The sequence below is a fragment of the Dendronephthya gigantea genome, unplaced genomic scaffold (genome assembly GCF_004324835.1).
Source record: "Dendronephthya gigantea isolate DGI-Jeju-01 unplaced genomic scaffold, DenGig_1.0 000006F, whole genome shotgun sequence".
NCBI lineage: Eukaryota > Metazoa > Cnidaria > Anthozoa > Malacalcyonacea > Nephtheidae > Dendronephthya > Dendronephthya gigantea.
The window spans coordinates 1,351,157-1,367,275 of record NW_021163016.1 but is presented as its reverse complement, the minus strand read 5'-3'; the positions used below and the strand labels follow the sequence as shown (position 1 = coordinate 1,367,275).

The 16,119-nt window shown below is 35.2% G+C and overlaps 1 protein-coding gene across 4 annotated transcripts; it reads right to left on the bottom strand.

Moving 5' to 3' along the window:
* Positions 1-342: 342 nt before the first annotated feature.
* Positions 343-15,906, bottom strand: LOC114516496 (transient receptor potential cation channel subfamily A member 1-like). Of its 4 annotated transcripts, none has more exons than XM_028535994.1 (25): positions 15,851-15,906; positions 14,201-14,340; positions 12,942-12,986; positions 12,052-12,162; positions 11,290-11,337; positions 10,961-11,074; positions 10,537-10,608; positions 10,062-10,121; positions 9,857-9,943; positions 8,945-9,067; positions 8,511-8,639; positions 7,895-8,356; positions 7,298-7,580; positions 6,853-7,012; positions 6,447-6,533; positions 5,826-5,906; positions 5,201-5,370; positions 4,753-5,080; positions 4,387-4,576; positions 3,784-3,990; positions 3,068-3,159; positions 2,750-2,989; positions 2,248-2,553; positions 1,850-1,984; positions 343-1,356 (listed from the first exon to the last, which is right to left on the bottom strand). In XM_028535994.1, the coding sequence occupies exons 1-25, from the start codon at positions 15,898-15,900 to the stop codon at positions 1,180-1,182; spliced, it is 3,897 nt and encodes a 1,298-aa protein (XP_028391795.1). In that variant the 5' UTR covers positions 15,901-15,906; the 3' UTR covers positions 343-1,179. The 4 variants fall into 4 exon arrangements, 2 of the variants coding, with proteins under 2 accessions (XP_028391795.1, XP_028391796.1); XR_003686305.1 differs by having other exon boundaries at positions 1,269-1,356; positions 1,850-1,985; positions 2,402-2,553; positions 2,755-2,989; XR_003686304.1 differs by lacking the exon at positions 343-1,356 and having other exon boundaries at positions 1,893-1,984; positions 2,755-2,989.
* Between the last annotated feature and the right edge of the window lie 213 nt (positions 15,907-16,119).

The window sequence follows — 16,119 nt, the reverse complement described above, 5'->3', positions numbered from 1 at the left end:
TAATATTTTCTTTTGAATTGGGAACAGTTAAGTCGCACTAATTTATTCAGTATGCTGTCAAAATTCAAAAGAAAATATGCAAATATTTCGCTAGCGAACGATTTCGCTGTAAGTGGAAATTATTGTATTGAAAATTTGCTCAGGCGCGGGGGTGTTTTGTAAAGCACATCCTTTGATGTTTTACAGTTCAATGGAATTTACTATGATTGACGACAAAAATCGACCAAATAAGTTTTAGATCTTGATTTACCTGGTCGGGATCTAACTTGTACCAGGTTTGTGGTTACTTTGAATTTGTTCTTGTGAAGGAATCGCTTGAATTGCCTGCACGAATAAGTATCTGCATAAGAGGGATTACTTATTCAAACGAATTATTATGCAAGCTATTGTACAAACTTTTTTTAGTTTAATTTTTTGTGTATATTTTTGTATTTAAGTACGACCATTTTCATGTGTAAGTCGGTGTATACAGTTTGTAAATATAAGAGTTGCCAACCTTATGTAAGCATATACATAATACACTACACTGCACCGCAAAAATTGGCGCCTGCGATAATATGTCAGCAGTTAAATGAAGGAAGGTGATACTTCATGTCGTTTTACATAGAATGTATTAATTTTAATATTTAACTAAAAGCAAATCCAATAAATAATAAATACGGGCTACTGCGGTATATCGTGAGTTATCAGTTCGGCAAAATTCGGAAAAATTCAAAGAAAATATAGCATCGATTACAATTATATTCCCATGCATGATTAGAGGTTATTTAACTGTAAATGCGAAATTCCTTAGTGGAAGTTATTCCTTGACTACAGTCGAATGTCTGACAGTTCGTTAAATAAGTTTTACAATATTAATTCAAATCAAAACAAAATTTGCGCAGGAACGCATCAAGCTCAAAATACATTCAAACTTGCTTCTTTTGGGCACGATTGATTTTAACCACAATTTTTTATCTTAGAAGTATTCGATCATTTTTCACTTTTGAAATAAGAAATATATCGTTGGAATCCAGTAAATGAGTTCTCTCACTACGTAAATATCAAATCATTAAATTTATCCTGCAAATACTCCTGTGTTGCTACTAAAAAAAATGCTATAGCGTAGACATCTTTACTATCAATGTTCCCTTCATAGGAAACGTTATGCACGTACTCAAGCGATCAAAAGTGCTTGGATCATGCTTGAATCTTTTCAAACATTGCTTCAATTTTCTCAAATTTATTCTGAATCGCTTCATTAATTGTCTTCTTAATCTCGTCCCTCAGTTCGTCGAATTGTTTGTTACAATTATCCCCGTTTTTACCAGCCATTGCTTTTAATTGTTCCTCCACTTCATCGCTATCTTCGTACACCTAATCAGTAAACAAGAATTTATTTTAAATAAATTACAGAATTTAACTCATTCCTGTCTGTGAATAAAAATCCTGTTAGAGAGTAACCGTCTTTTCACAAGGAAATCAGAAAATGATTATTGCGACAGCCTGATTCAGGCAAACATGAAGCTAATTCTTTTCTTAATTGGTTTGCTTATGACGTCATGAGAAGTTCTTGTGGTTGATTTTACAATAGGATTCTAAAAACTTTACTTCTGTGTTTCAATTTTTTTCAATTTCAAGTTGATTTACTTTTTTCTTGTTTATTTTGTAACTGCCTATCATCTCTTTGATGGGTATTAAAATGAAGCAACGACGAAAAACGTATTTCTGTCCATGTTTAGAAAAACAGCCAAGATGGCGGCATTTGCAAACCACCTATAATAACATTCTGACGTAACAAAAAATATTTGGAATAACAAATATTTTATTTCTTGTTTGCAATGCACATATACCCCCCCTCGAAACATACCTTTTTCCACTGGCGTAAGAGCCACGAAGATTGAGACTTTCTTTCCGGAAAGTCCTCCAGGCCATCTAAATTTTTAGGCAGTGAGAAGAATGGAACATTGCGTAGATTTCTTTCCAATGTAATGACAAGCTTCGCCTGTATAGTAAAACAATGTTAGATTGCATTTAGTTTAGCTTTTACTTAGTAATTTCGTTGACCCAGGGGAATTTCGTTTTAAACTAATCAGCATATTTATTTACATTTTTTTTGCAAAGCCAATCAGGATGCCTAAAATAATGTACATTTTCACCGGAAGTAGCCAAAACTTATACATTCTGATTAAAATGTAAACAAACTTACTGATTGGTCTAAAACGAAATTTACCCTGTTTGCAGTAGCTACACACTAAAACCGATTACCCTAAAAATTCTTTTCTCCTCTTTCGAACGAGTCATAATGTCATTAATATCATCAACAGCCAGACCAGTCAATAAATTCATTACAGCGATTGAGATCATAAGAATAAATAGCACAAGAAGAACTTTCTGCAAAACGTGAAGTGGTCTGCTTGGGAGAAAGATATCCCGATAGTCCAACTCTCCCGTCATCATGACGAATGTTGTCAAAATAGAAACTGGAATATTTTTGAAACCTTGATCCACGGGAATAAGCAGCGAAAATGACAACGAGAACGCAACGATGAACAACAAAACGAGTGGTAACACCTGTTGGTAAAACAAAAACATTTCAATGTTACAAATCTTAAGCATTTTATTGAACGTCTTAGCAAAATAGAAATTCCGAATAAACAAGACTGGTCAGGGTTTTAAAATACAAAGAAAAAGGAAAATATCTTGCCACAAATTAGCGTGAAACACATGCATGTCCTCCACAGAATTCTCCATTACCAACATATTATACCTTACAGACAGTGAGAAAAACTCTTTTCGCCATGATGATGTAGATCCCAAACAATGAAAACCTTTTCAAGAACAAAGAAAAGTTGATCCAACCCAGGAATACCGATATAGCACCAGCTCCTATCTGTATTTCCGCCTTCTTACTACTTCCAGGCACCACATAAATGACAGCGCAGATGAATATCACCCATTCGATGTAATTTTCGAAGTCCCTTATATAATTAGCAGTACTTAGAACAAACTATGGAAGAGAAAGTTCCAGAAAGTTAATATTGCCTACTTCCTCCAAAAGTGTTTGTAACAAGCATTGGATACCAACCTGAAGTACTTCTTTGATGAAATGAAGTGCACAAAAGATCAAAATAATTAGCGATAATGCAATCATTCCTGGTGATTTCAAATTGTAAATTCCTAGAAACAATCAAAATAAAGATCTATACTCAATTCCAATGTTAAACATCAACCAGCCATATTTTTGTGTTATGCAATGATCAATCTGTGTGCATTTAGACGAAACATCAGGACACGAGCCAGATGTTCACATTACAATTAGTCTTTCTCACGATGACGTTTTGGGGTACTTTCAATTTTCTGAAATGGGTTTAAAAATTATGTTTAAACATCAAAAGCAATATTTTTAGAATAAACAGACCATTTGAAGAATAAATTCAGCCTAAAATCAAAGACAGTCGCCGTTACCAAGTCTTACGCTCACGGTTTTTGAAAAAAGTACCCCAAAAATGGCGGCATATTCGTCATCGTGAGAAAGGCTAATTTAGTTATCTTAATGATGATATATAACTAGTGCATATATGTATTTATGAACTCAGCGTGAATAATACAAATCTAGATGATTATATTTGTTCTATCATTTGCATGGTCGTCATTGCATTTTTCATACGCTTTTAAAATCAGAACCTTTCAAAAGTTTGCAATACGTCATATTTTTACATTTTTTTCGTGTTGTTTGTCTATTTACTAGGTATGGAAGGTAGAAAAATTAAAAAAAAACTGAAATAAGCGATGCAAGCTCACCTTGACTCTCGATGGTGCCATATGCGGTCAAGGTGAATAAAAAAGCAGCGTAAAGAAGAATATTGAAAAAGAACCATTTTTGAATTCTTGACGAATTAATTTTATGGCTCAAAAACCTTAAAACTAGTGGATGACCCAAACAGTTGTCCCTTCTGAAGTTAACCATACTTTCGATAGCTTCAAGCTTGCCGCCAGGTTTGTCTTCAGCTTCACAAAAAAATAATGTCACTAATATACACCTTTTTATCTCTTTCGTCTTAAACTATAATCGGTATATTTGTTTACGCTTTTTAGGCTAAGCCAATCAGAATGCCTAAATTTTTAATACCTAATTTCAAATGGTAAAAAAGAAAATAATGTACCTTTTTACCGGAAGATGTGAGGAAAAGAGAGGATAGTACATATTATGTTAAAAAATGGCAACATCTTTTCCCTTTTACTTTAGTGATAGTAATGAGTGTGGGTTAAGTTGAGCTTTTACAATTAAAGTACACTATAGATTGTTTCATTCGTAGATTTGGGACACGGAGTTACAACCGACAAAACGACTCTTCAAGTGAAATAATGGTAATACAAAACTTACAAAACAACTCCTAAACTTACGGTTGTTTCGTTTGAAAGGAAAAAACGAGTACGACACTCTTCTTTCTACTTCCATTTCACCATAAGAACGGTGAGTGAGATATTCATCTTGATAAACACAGAGGTCAAAAATCATCATGGCGACGTCTGGTGTTTTTTCGATCAGCTGCGACATTATACGATCCGCACCGAAATACGAGTCTTCAAATAACTGCAAAACGTCAGAAAATTATTTGTAAAAAATTTTTCTTAGATTATTGCTGTAAAACTTCCGAGAGTTTTTCTCCTTTCTCATGCGAAAAAAGATATCATCAAAGATATCAGTTGACAATAATTTGAAGGTAAAAATATTAAAGAGATGTCTGTGCACACGAGCGTTTAATATACCTCTTGTAAAATTTGGATTTTTCCATCCCTTGTAGAAAACCTAATAATTTCTTTAAGAGAATTCTCGCCAGTTTTAAAATATCCATAGGCACAATCTAAAATGTTGAGTCTGGCCGTTTTTGTGTCACTTTTCATCTTCGCATTATTATCCAACAGATATCTGAGTATCTCCACGTTTCCACTCTGTGTTGCATAACCAGCCGCAGTAATGTTTACGTCATCTGTAAAATTGATCATTTCTAAAAACTCTTCTTTTTTCAGCAGGAATTGCACCGCAGCAAGCTTTCCAGAAAGCACGGCGTAATGAATAGCAGTTTGATCATTTGGACTAGATCCAAAAAGAAAAAAAATTTCAACTTTCTACTTTATTTCGACCGCATGTTAAATAAGGCGGACGTATGTTAGTCTCTCATTGCTAGTTTCTGGAAAAAAATTTGAAAATTCTCACGTTCTTTGTGAATGATTTGCTCCTTGTTCCAAGAAAAACTGCATCAACTGAATGTTTCCTTTTTTAGCAGCTTCCAAAAACGGTTGATGTTGCTTGTGATCGCCATTTAGCAGACAAGCTACTGCTTCGGGGTCCTTTTCCTTCCAGATAAGAAGACCCATCTTCAAAACCTATATTTAACAGAGGATACTTAATTCCTCAAAGTTTTGACTATGCCACCACATCCATTAAACTAAATGAGAAGGCAAGAAGAAGTTATGTGGTTTGAAGTTTTCATGACCACATAATTCCACTGTTAACACTTCTTAACTGGATTTATCTTCGGAAATTGTGTTACCAAATTAATCAAATTAATTTTGACCACCTCATTCACCACACTGAATTAGAAGGCAAAGCAATATAATTAAATTAGAAAAAATTGTTGTCAATCAGGTGGGTTCATGAAATATTAAACAAAAAATATTTAAATAATTTTGCATATGTAGAAACATTTTCAAAACAGGATTTTCTTATTGGATTAAACACGTGATGTCCTTGAAAGTTATAGACGGCTATAGTGGTGGATTTTTGAAAGTTATACAGTAGTTGATTTCTACAATTGAAATTATATATTTCCGGTAATCACCTCAAAGTCCACATTATGAATAAGATGAGCTGAAAATATATCCGCTTCACTTGTCGTGAATTGCAAGAGAATTTTGAAACTCTGTCGAAAAGAAAACAAAAATTATAATAAGTGTTAGGAGCAAGTTTAACAACACCACATGCAAATTTTTGGACCAGGAACTGGTCCCTAACCGCTGCTAATCTTGTTGTTGTTGTTGTTGTTGTTGTTGTTGTTGTTGTTGTTAGGGGGTGACGCTCTTTAAAAAAATCCTAAGGCTCTATCATTACTTGTTTGATCGGAATGAAACTTGGCACAATTATTCTAAGCAATATTCCGCATCGTTGACGGAGTTCGAATTTTTACTTTTGACCTTTGAAGCAAGTTACAAGCAATTCGTGATATATTTGCAGCAAATGATATATACATATCATTAATATTCAGCCTATATATAAGTAAACGGAAACGATTAGAAATACATTGTCCTCTCCATTGTTATAAATACAATGCAGTTCAGAAATTAAACTCGGTAACGCAGTTCCTGGTCCACTATATGTATAGTACAATCGTACTTGTTTTTATATAATATAGTATACCAGCCCATGTAGACTGCATAGACTGCAGGAATATAATCATATATACCTCTTTCAATTTTCTAACTGCGGCAAGTTTTATTGGAGTGTTTTCCAAGTTGTCCATTTTATTAACATCATGTTTATCAATGCTGACCTGAAGTTTTAAAACGAGAACAGATTGCACTCAGAATTATACTTCTAGTTAAAAACGTTTGGAAAAAGGGGGTTGAGAAATAGTCAGCGGGAAAACTTCCAAACTCCAACAAGTGTTTCTATATAACTGTATATAAACACAGGAAAATGTTTCAATATCTAAATGTTTATAATATAACTCAATAAAAAGATTTTGTACAAATGTTTTAATTTATTATAATATATTGCAGATAATGGTTCCGCGGGCTCCATATATATGTGTGTGTATACACACACACATATATATGGAGCTCGGGGAATCAATTATCCGCAACTCCTACCTTTTCGTACTGTTCAAGAAGATAACGTAGAATATCTGGGTTTTCAACGGAATAGTGAAAGACATTCCTGCCTTTTCCATCACAAGTCATAAAAAGACTATAATCCGCCCTGAATTCGAAGATAAGCTGGACAATCTCCAATTGGTTTGCTTTGGCCGCACTGTCAATATAACGGAACATACATAAAAGCAATTTAATACACGAAAAACGTCGCTCAGACTTTAAACGCATCACATGAAACAAAATTAGTTTAAAAACTTCAGGAATGATATTAAAGGAATGACATTCATCAAAACGTATCTATAAAGAGCGTGAGTATAGACGTCACTGCATGGGCTCAGCCGCTCAGTTAATCTAAAACTGTTAAACTGTTGAACTACGTAGGATGGCAAGACGCAACTTGCATACAAGAACAACTTGCATATATCAATGGAATTTTTCTTACCTCATAAGAGGGGTAAACTTGTCACCTTCTGGTTCAAGAAGTTTGGGATTTTGTTTGAATATTGTTTCTGCAAGTTCTTTACACCCGGTTGAACAAACATTGCACACAAACGATTCCCATTTTTCAAACATTTTCTTCTCTTGATCCAAAAAATCGGGCCACCAGCCTCGCTTCATAATGAGGTTAAGTACTTCTGGTTTACCGCTTTGAGAGGCAGGATAAAGTATTGAATGGCCCTTTCCATCAATGTTTCTCATGATTTCAAGAAGTTCAGTTTCAGGATCTAGATTTAGAAGAGGTTTCAAATAATTTAATTTCTTTATGTTGGTTTTCGAAGTGGAATAATAACTTAAAATAAAATCTTGTCAATGGTTATTATTACCTAACTCACAAAATAACTGTACCAAATCGAAATGAATGACAACTTTAATTTTATCGCTGTGTCATGATTACATAAATTATATACGTTTTAAATTTATCACTTAGATAGGAATTGGGTTGAATTCGTGTGAATACAAATTCTCAGAAAAACAACTCTATACTTTCCTTTCGACCTGCACCTAATTTTGAAATATTAATAGCAAATAGCAAACTCACATATCTCCAGCATTTCTTTTATAACATCTGCATCGTCGTTTAAGGCCGCCACAAGAATAGGCGTTTCATTATGTTTATTTCGCTTGTTTAAGTCTGGTTTTCTAGCGAGCAATCGCTTCACCACCTCCATATTGTTGCATTTGATCGCCAAAAGAAGTGGAGAAGAGCCATGACTGTCCGGAATGTCTGAAAATTCATCCAGGAATCTCGGATGCTTTTCTAAAACCTTCATCGCTTTAATGGACGTAAGTTTGTTTGCAACGAGGTGAACAGCTGACTCTTTGGGGCGTTCATTCAATGGCCAAGAAGAGAGCCCGTAGCGGCGGTGAAACAAATGGACATCTTCCTCTGTTGTACTGGGAAGTTTTTCATAAGTGTCACAGAGCACCAACAAACACTTCAAACTGTTCAGCTCGACTGCTTCTAGTATACGACGTTGGATTTCCTCGCTGTGCTTCAGTTCTTGAAAAATTATAAAATGGATCAAAACACTGTCGCAGGGTGGATGGCAAAATCTGGTCTTTGTGCAACCGGGCTGGCTAACTCGCTTTGCAGTCTCGCCAAAGTTGTTTATGTAGTCCAATTGCTTATATTTAGAGTAGAGTAGTTAACCTACCATTAGTAAGAAATCTGCTCAGGTTCAGATCATCGTCAAGATATATTGCCGTTGCGATATCGCAGTATCTCATCACAGTTTTTTCATCAACCTTGTGTCCAGATGTACTACTTGTGAAAAATTTTTCCTCTGTAAAAAAATAATATTTAGCTACATAATATAAAGCTGCATAGCGATGTTGTAAATTATTTTTTGTACGCACGATAGCCCTGGGCAATAAATTTTCAATATCAATGTAAGACTTTATCCACCAATTTATCAAACGGGTTGGAGTATCATCAAAGCTGGTTGGAAAAATTTTCATAACTCAATTATTTCGCAACTCAAAATTTGGGGTTAAAATGAATTGATAATCTGAAAGTCGATTTGCATCGGATTTTATTTGTTTTTCAAATATCGTCTTAAAAGTGCAGAAACAAAAGATGTGCTCATACCTGCCTTACGTATGAGTGCAATCTTAGATTTATCTTCAGAGTAAGATATCCCTTTTCGTAGTGAGGTTTTCGACGGTGACGAAGACTCAGGAGTTTTCTTTTGCATAAATTCTGATTGTGCATCTGAAAAACCCAACAACGAATAATGTGCATAGTTAATTCTTTGTTTAAACCAAATTGAGAATTATATTCAGTGGTCCCGCGGCTATATCTGAGCTCGATGATTTTGAGACAATTAGGTTTGGATTTCCACTTGCAGAGAAATGGTTCGCCAGCGGAATATTTGCAGATTTTCTTTTGAAATGAGAACAGTTAAGACGGACTAATTTATTTATTCTGTCAAAATTTAAAAGAAAATGTGCAAATATTTCGCCAGCGAAATCTTTCTCTGCACGTCTACCCTTATAATGACACATGCATGGCCTTTGCTTTCATATGTTGAGCCTAAGTACAAACTGTTTATCCTATATACATGTTGTGAAGCAAATTAGCCTTTCTCACGATCAGGGCGCTTATATATAAGCGCCCTGCTCACGATGACGAATATGCCGCCAATTTTGGGGTACTTTTTTTCAAAACCGTGAACGCAAGACCTCGTAACGGCGATTGTCTTTAATTTTAAGCTGAATTTATTCTTCAAATGGTCTGTTGATTCTAAAAAAATTGCTATATTCATGTTATTATAATATTTTAAATCCAGTTGAGAAAATTGAAAGTTCCCTAAAAACGTCATCGCGAGAAAGGCTAATTTTGAACACAATAAATAATGATTGCATTAAGTGGTGACAGAACCGGGGGGAGGGTTAAGGGGCGATAATGCCTCGGAAATAAATGAAGAATTTCATACAGACAAGTACATAAAAAACGTCGAATAGAACATTGTATATAGAACTTCACTAGCAATGTGTTTACTTTGTGTTTGTTCACTGTGCGTCAAATAGAGAGTATAGACCATATTCGTATTTCTGGTTCGCATTGTTAACAATTTTTGGTTATATCCTGCGGTTATAGAAAAGGGTGGCGGTTAGGGATTGGATTCGAAGAGAACCCCTCAAAAATAAAATATGTCAGCCGCCCCTGTTTGTATGAGACTGTGTACAGGAAGGTTTTATTTCACCTGTTTTCTCGTTATTCTTCATCAATGGAATGCGTTCCTTTTCAGTTTCCTCCACGCTTTCTGTTGTTGTAAACGAAATGAGGAAACGAAACGCAAGGGGAAGGTCAGGGAAGAGGAAAGGGGTCATAAGACATTGACCACAACGGGTACACATTTAAAATCAATCCTGCATATACTGGGGACAGAGTTTAGAGAAGCGCAACATGCAATGTGCCTGCATATGAGCAAGGATCAATATTGTATATACACTGTACTTTGTCCGGAAACGAACGACTCCTTTCCAATGCTAATAACAAGAAATTAGGGAATGCGACTTTCTGTGGCCGATTTAATTAATACTGGAAACTTATAAGGAATACCTATATCCCGCTGAAACGTTTTGTGGTAATACCATAACAGTCACATTCACCACATTGTGAAATATAATGGCGACCTTCACGAATTTAGTGTAATATCCGGTGCTGAAACGGCTTACCTTGCCTTACAATAAATGGTCTTTTTTCTTCTATGTTGGCTGCATCAGATAAAGCCTGCTGAGCATCAAAATCTTTGGAAAAAACGGAATTACTCACAAATTGTTTTTGCAAAAACATTCGCAAACTTTGGATTGAATTACGGCAAATTCGGACTTCAAAGGAACGCAAGTTTGACGCAGCAGTAAAATGCGATGAAAAGAGGGCAGTTAAGAGGGGAGCACTGCACGGTTCTAAAGAAGAGGTGAAATTGTAGCTGTATAATATTTTCGACACGGATAGTTATATACTAATCCATCTAACGATCAAGACAATCAAGTGCTCCTTAGCCAAATTCCACCGATATAATGCCGTACATTTACAGAAAACAAAGTACACCAAATTAGTACAATTTCTATATCCAGTCAAGTTCTTCAAATGCCTTACCTTCACCGAAATCATCCCAGAGATAACGGGGTGTTGGACCTTTTTGAACAGGAAATGGCCTTTCCTCTTCTTTTTTTGCAGCGGCAGACAAAATAAATTCATCCAATCGAACAACTACGAAACAAATGAGAATTTAATGACGAGATACACTAGTTGTTCTCGTAAAACGTTCTTTAGCATTATATTTAATCAATGGTATAAAAAACTCTGTTTTGTTACTGTGATAGATTAGAAAATCTCTCCGCTTTCCACTCATCAGATATAGGCTCCGAAATGTGCTATGTAATTTACATTATTATCATTTAGATGACTTCAATTCATTCTCTTACTTGGTCGTTGAGACAACTCTACTTCTGCAGGACTTTTTTCAGGCGTTTCTAGATGTATAAAGACATCAGAATATATTTTAAGAAAATACAAAAATAATTGAACAATAAAAAAACATAGGTTGATCAATCAGTGGGAATGACACATTAATTCGCTTCCTGACGATATACAGAATCTATAATTTTAGGTACATGACTTTGGACTCCCAACATGCATGTGATGTCCAAACTTTTTGGCTATTTTTTATACCTATAACAGATAACTGACCTCCATTTTTTATGTACTCCAAAGTAACAGTTTCTAACTCTTCTAGCGCAGGCAACAATTTGTCAGTTTATGGTCTATCTCAATGATCTCAAGGGGTCAACAAGGTGATGTTTAGTATTTACCGGTATACCGGGTATAGACCTTTTCGATAATTAGCTACGTCACAACATTACCGTTTTAAATCTAGAACCACCTTAACTGAGATGGATTTCACGTTTTACTCTCACAAGCTATGTAGAAAGATGCAAAACATCCTTCTTCAGCACGTGCATGAAAAAAAATTTTGACCAATAAATGAGGAAATAAATCGTAACACTTAAACGAGGCTACCAGGCCACGACCGACAGCCTCGTTCTTGTGTTATGGCTTATTTTCACACTTGTTTGTTAAAATGAAAAATTTTTTTTACGACGGTAATATTGTGACGTAATTATCGAAAAGGTCTACTTGAAAGGCATGCATAATATCGTTGAGGTTTATCATTTTGAATGTTTTACCTAACCGAGAATCGCTTTCATAAGCAAATACACGTTCAGCTTTGATGGGGAATACTTTATTCTTTTCTACTCCAGCTGCCACTTCAAGCGCAGCGCAAGACCTAGTGGTAGCTGCAATAAAAAGAGATGATAAAATTCAACCATGGATCAATATGAACAGATCTAGATTATTGAAGCTCGTGAGAGCAACTAGTGTCAGTGTGTAAAGAATGCAAGATGACAGCTACCATGCACAGATATATAAAATCGCTGACCCGAAAGAACTTTTTTTTTTCCTGGGAGAAATGCCTTCGCCCGGGATTTTTTAACATGTTGGAAGTTGAAAACAATATTACATTACACGTTAGACTGGAGAAAGAAGCGAATAGAGACTTGTAAAAACAAGAGAAAGTGAACTTGATGTGTTGGTTTCAAATGCTGAATTCACACTAATTTAATTAACACTGTGGACATATTTAAAGATAGCTTTGTTTATACATTATAATAAACTTGTACGTTGTTTTACTGTGATTGTTATTGTGTGAAGCGAATACTGAATGGTTTTCCGTGCAGGATAGCGTGATCTAAAAAACCTAAAAAACGCTTTTCAAAATTCTCGCAAAATCCCACGTGCAAGGTCACGGTATCCGGCGCGGAAAACCACTCAGTGTTCTTTGAATAAATCTGGAACCGGTTGTAAGAAAGCCGGATAGCGCTATCTACCGGATAGTGTTTTTTCAATCGCATTAAAATCGCCCGTTGTTTGCTATAACTTTGATTCGAGCATTTTTAGAACGGTTGAAAAAATCACTACTCGGTGGATAGCGCTATCCAGCCGGCCCCTGACGCTTGACTAAGGATTTGGTAAAACATATAATATAAATAAAAGTTATTACAAAAATTACACCTACTTTTTACCGTTATTGCGTCAAGACGTCTGTTACGCATTTCCTGTTCTGGATCGTGAAGAAAAGAAAATAACTAAACTTCAGCAGAATCCTGGAGGAATATTTTATTTATTTCATGCATGGGCAGACTGCAGAGATGTTTATTTCAAAGTGTTATGAAGTTATTATTAGGCTGGACAGAATTGAAATAGCTACTAGAGGGGTTACGTTGTGACAAAATCGCACCTGCATGGTTTTACCGGGGGGGGGGGGGTGCGCACAACCGACCAAAAAAAATCATCACAAGGGGCTCAGTTACCATGATGTAATGAAGCGTAAAATAGACATTGAAGTATTGAAATGAGTAAATAAAATGATCCTGGAAGTCGAGATAATTTTAAGGTAATGAGAAAAGTCTTTATGTCACCAAAAAAGCACATGATTGTCGAGATGACTGACATGACTGACAGGATCATGTTATATACTCTTTTCAATACCTCAAAAATGGTTCGCAGCGGCGCATTGGCTCGTTGGAAAGTTTCATCTCAAAAGATTTAATAGCACTGGTAAAAGTTTGGACATTGGACATGCGCTTTATTTTTTAAGAGCTGGACGGAAATGTTAAGACGGACACAGCTGATATAGGCATATAAGCCATGTTTATAATACAAGGCCAAGCTAGTCCAAGACTGGCCTATAATAGAGCTGGCTTCGGAATAAATTTTGATAGTTTGATTCCATGATCCGGGCTTTGACTTAGCTTTCAAGCAGCGGTTTGTATAATATGGGTATACAAAACAAATTCAAAACTTTCAAGATTCCTTACGCCTATACTACCATTATGTCACTGAAAGAAACGTCACCACAGGTTGATTCGAACGTGAAGTCAAAAGTGAAAAATGAATGTCAACAGTAAGATATTAAAACACCGCTAAATAAACGTAAACAAAGTTGCTGTACGCGGAGTAGGTTAATCCGAAAGTGAAGTCAAAAGCGAAAAATGAATGTCAACAGTAAAATTTAAAATATGGCACTAAATGAACATAACCATATAGTTACTATGCCGAGTAGATTAATTCAAAAGTGAAGTCAAAAGCGAAAAATGAATGTCAACAGTAAAATAATAGAACGAGTTTTCACCGCAATATTTGTTTTTAAAAAACTATTACATTATATACTGACAAATTACCGAAAAATTTCTCGCGCAATTTTGGGTCGCCTATGGAGAAAACGTAGAGAAATTCCCTAACTCTGCAAGGTCCGCTAACTTTGTATTCGCTTACCCGCTTCGCTAACTATTTCCCGCCTATCATGAGTATCATCCTGTGTTTTTTCGGATTTTCGAACCGTGGTGTTACCATTTCCGTTGATATCATCTTCTGTAATTTTATTCGCCCCGCTTGTCGATTCTTCCATTGTTAATCTAAACTCCAAAAGCAAGATAATATTTCCCGTATTACTCTCACGGAGATTGAGTCTAAAGTTGTCCCACAATCACTATAGTATACACGTCATACATGGTTAGTTTTGATATAGATAATAGATATACAGCGGATATCAGCGAGCGAAAGACGAAAGTGGGATTTCAGGCCTGGCTGTAAGTCAAGAATTGACTTCAATAGTGAAATTGGTTCAATATATACCACAGATATAAAACTATTGAGTAATATTCTGTTTGGATTGAAATGAATGTGCCTGAAGTTTGGTACCTGCCCACCTTCCACTTAATTTTAAACAGGATCAAAAATCTGATCCAATGTCCCTATAAAACCATTGCACCTTGTCATAACTAAGCTAGTGTAGAGCATAAATTAATTAAACTGAAAGTCTCAGCTACAACTACCACTCCCAGTTCCTTTCTATGCTTGTTTGCTTTTAAATAAGGACAATATTTTATTTTTGATACCTTGCCAAAAATATTTGTCACCAAATATCCCAGATTGATTTCTCGTTTAACTTATTGTTTTAACTGAACGCCCAAAAATAAATGCTACCTGAAAACTACAAAAGCCTATGTTAATTGCTGAAAATATGAAATATACAATACACATTTTATGTATATAGTAATATGGAAATTCAATGTACGAGTAAAGTATTCGAAATGGTTTTCCAAGCTAAATTTTTGTCCTGGGCCTAACTTTTGGCAAAGGGTTGAGTGTTTTTTCCTATCTTGCTGAGCATATCCATATTGACTTGTTTCTTTTGCAAATATATAATCAAAGTAACAACATGTTTCCCAAGATAGGGTTAAAATTACCCAACAGTTAAATATACAACTGCATGCATGGTACCCAGAATCTGTCTTACCATGACATATTTTGTGAGCAAAGTACTAAAACTAAATTCATTGCAAGAAAACATCACAGGTCGATTGGGCTAAAATTTCACTAAAGACCACTCTTTAATACATCCTACCTGCAGGATAACAGGTGTTATTTAAAATATAGATATTATATAAAACCATATATTTGCTAGTGGATTAAAAACATTTCTTACATGCACTAACTAAACAATGATGCCATAGATTAATGCTATGTTGCTACCCGCCCCCTATCTGGACAGGGTTTTTATTAGACAAGATATCAGTGACCTCTATAAGTAATTCCAATACACTCCGCCAAAATATGTATTTACATTTGACAAGCTTAAATTGAAATATATTCACTAGGAGTCGAGGATGTTGGTAAACCGTAAATGTGTAAATTATCGACTTCATCATAGTTATCGAAACGCGTTATAATATCCAGCTCACAGTGATCCAGCTTTATAAATAGACGATAAACACGATGTTTCCCTATGGCCTGGCCATATAATAAAAAATGTCGGCCTCGGGAACGAGTTTGAAGTTTGAACACTGCTGTTCAATCCTGAGACTATAGATGTTATTAGAAATTTAAATGACAAAATAGAATGTTAGAAAAGACGTTACTTACTTTACTCTTCGAAAGATATTATGTTGCTGACATTCAAAGTCATATAGCATTTGTAATGAAATTTGAGAGACCCTTATAGGAAGTGAACAGTGGGCAGTAAATTGCGTATATTAGAGAACTGCTTCCGGTCAATAATAAACACTTTTTAAAATTAATTAACTCCGCTGGTTATTTAGCGGGTCGCTCCAGAATCGAGATATAGGGGAATCCCCACAAAAGATTCATCTTTTATTGCTTTGATATTGCGGCCTTTGCGGGAAAACAATGTC

What these genes read in the sequence shown, in the direction of transcription:
- LOC114516496 (XM_028535994.1), bottom strand. Translation starts at nt 15,900, where the DNA reads ATGCTATATGACTTTGAATGTCAGCAACATAATATCTTTCGAAGAGTA. An exon ending in GGAAATAGTTAGCGAAGCGG is followed by an intron (nt 12,987 to 14,200) that starts GTAAGCGAATAC and finishes TTCACGATCCAG; the next exon opens with AACAGGAAATGCGTAACAGA. An exon ending in ACCATTTATTGTAAGGCAAG is followed by an intron (nt 10,122 to 10,536) that starts GTAAGCCGTTTC and finishes TTACAACAACAG; the next exon opens with AAAGCGTGGAGGAAACTGAA.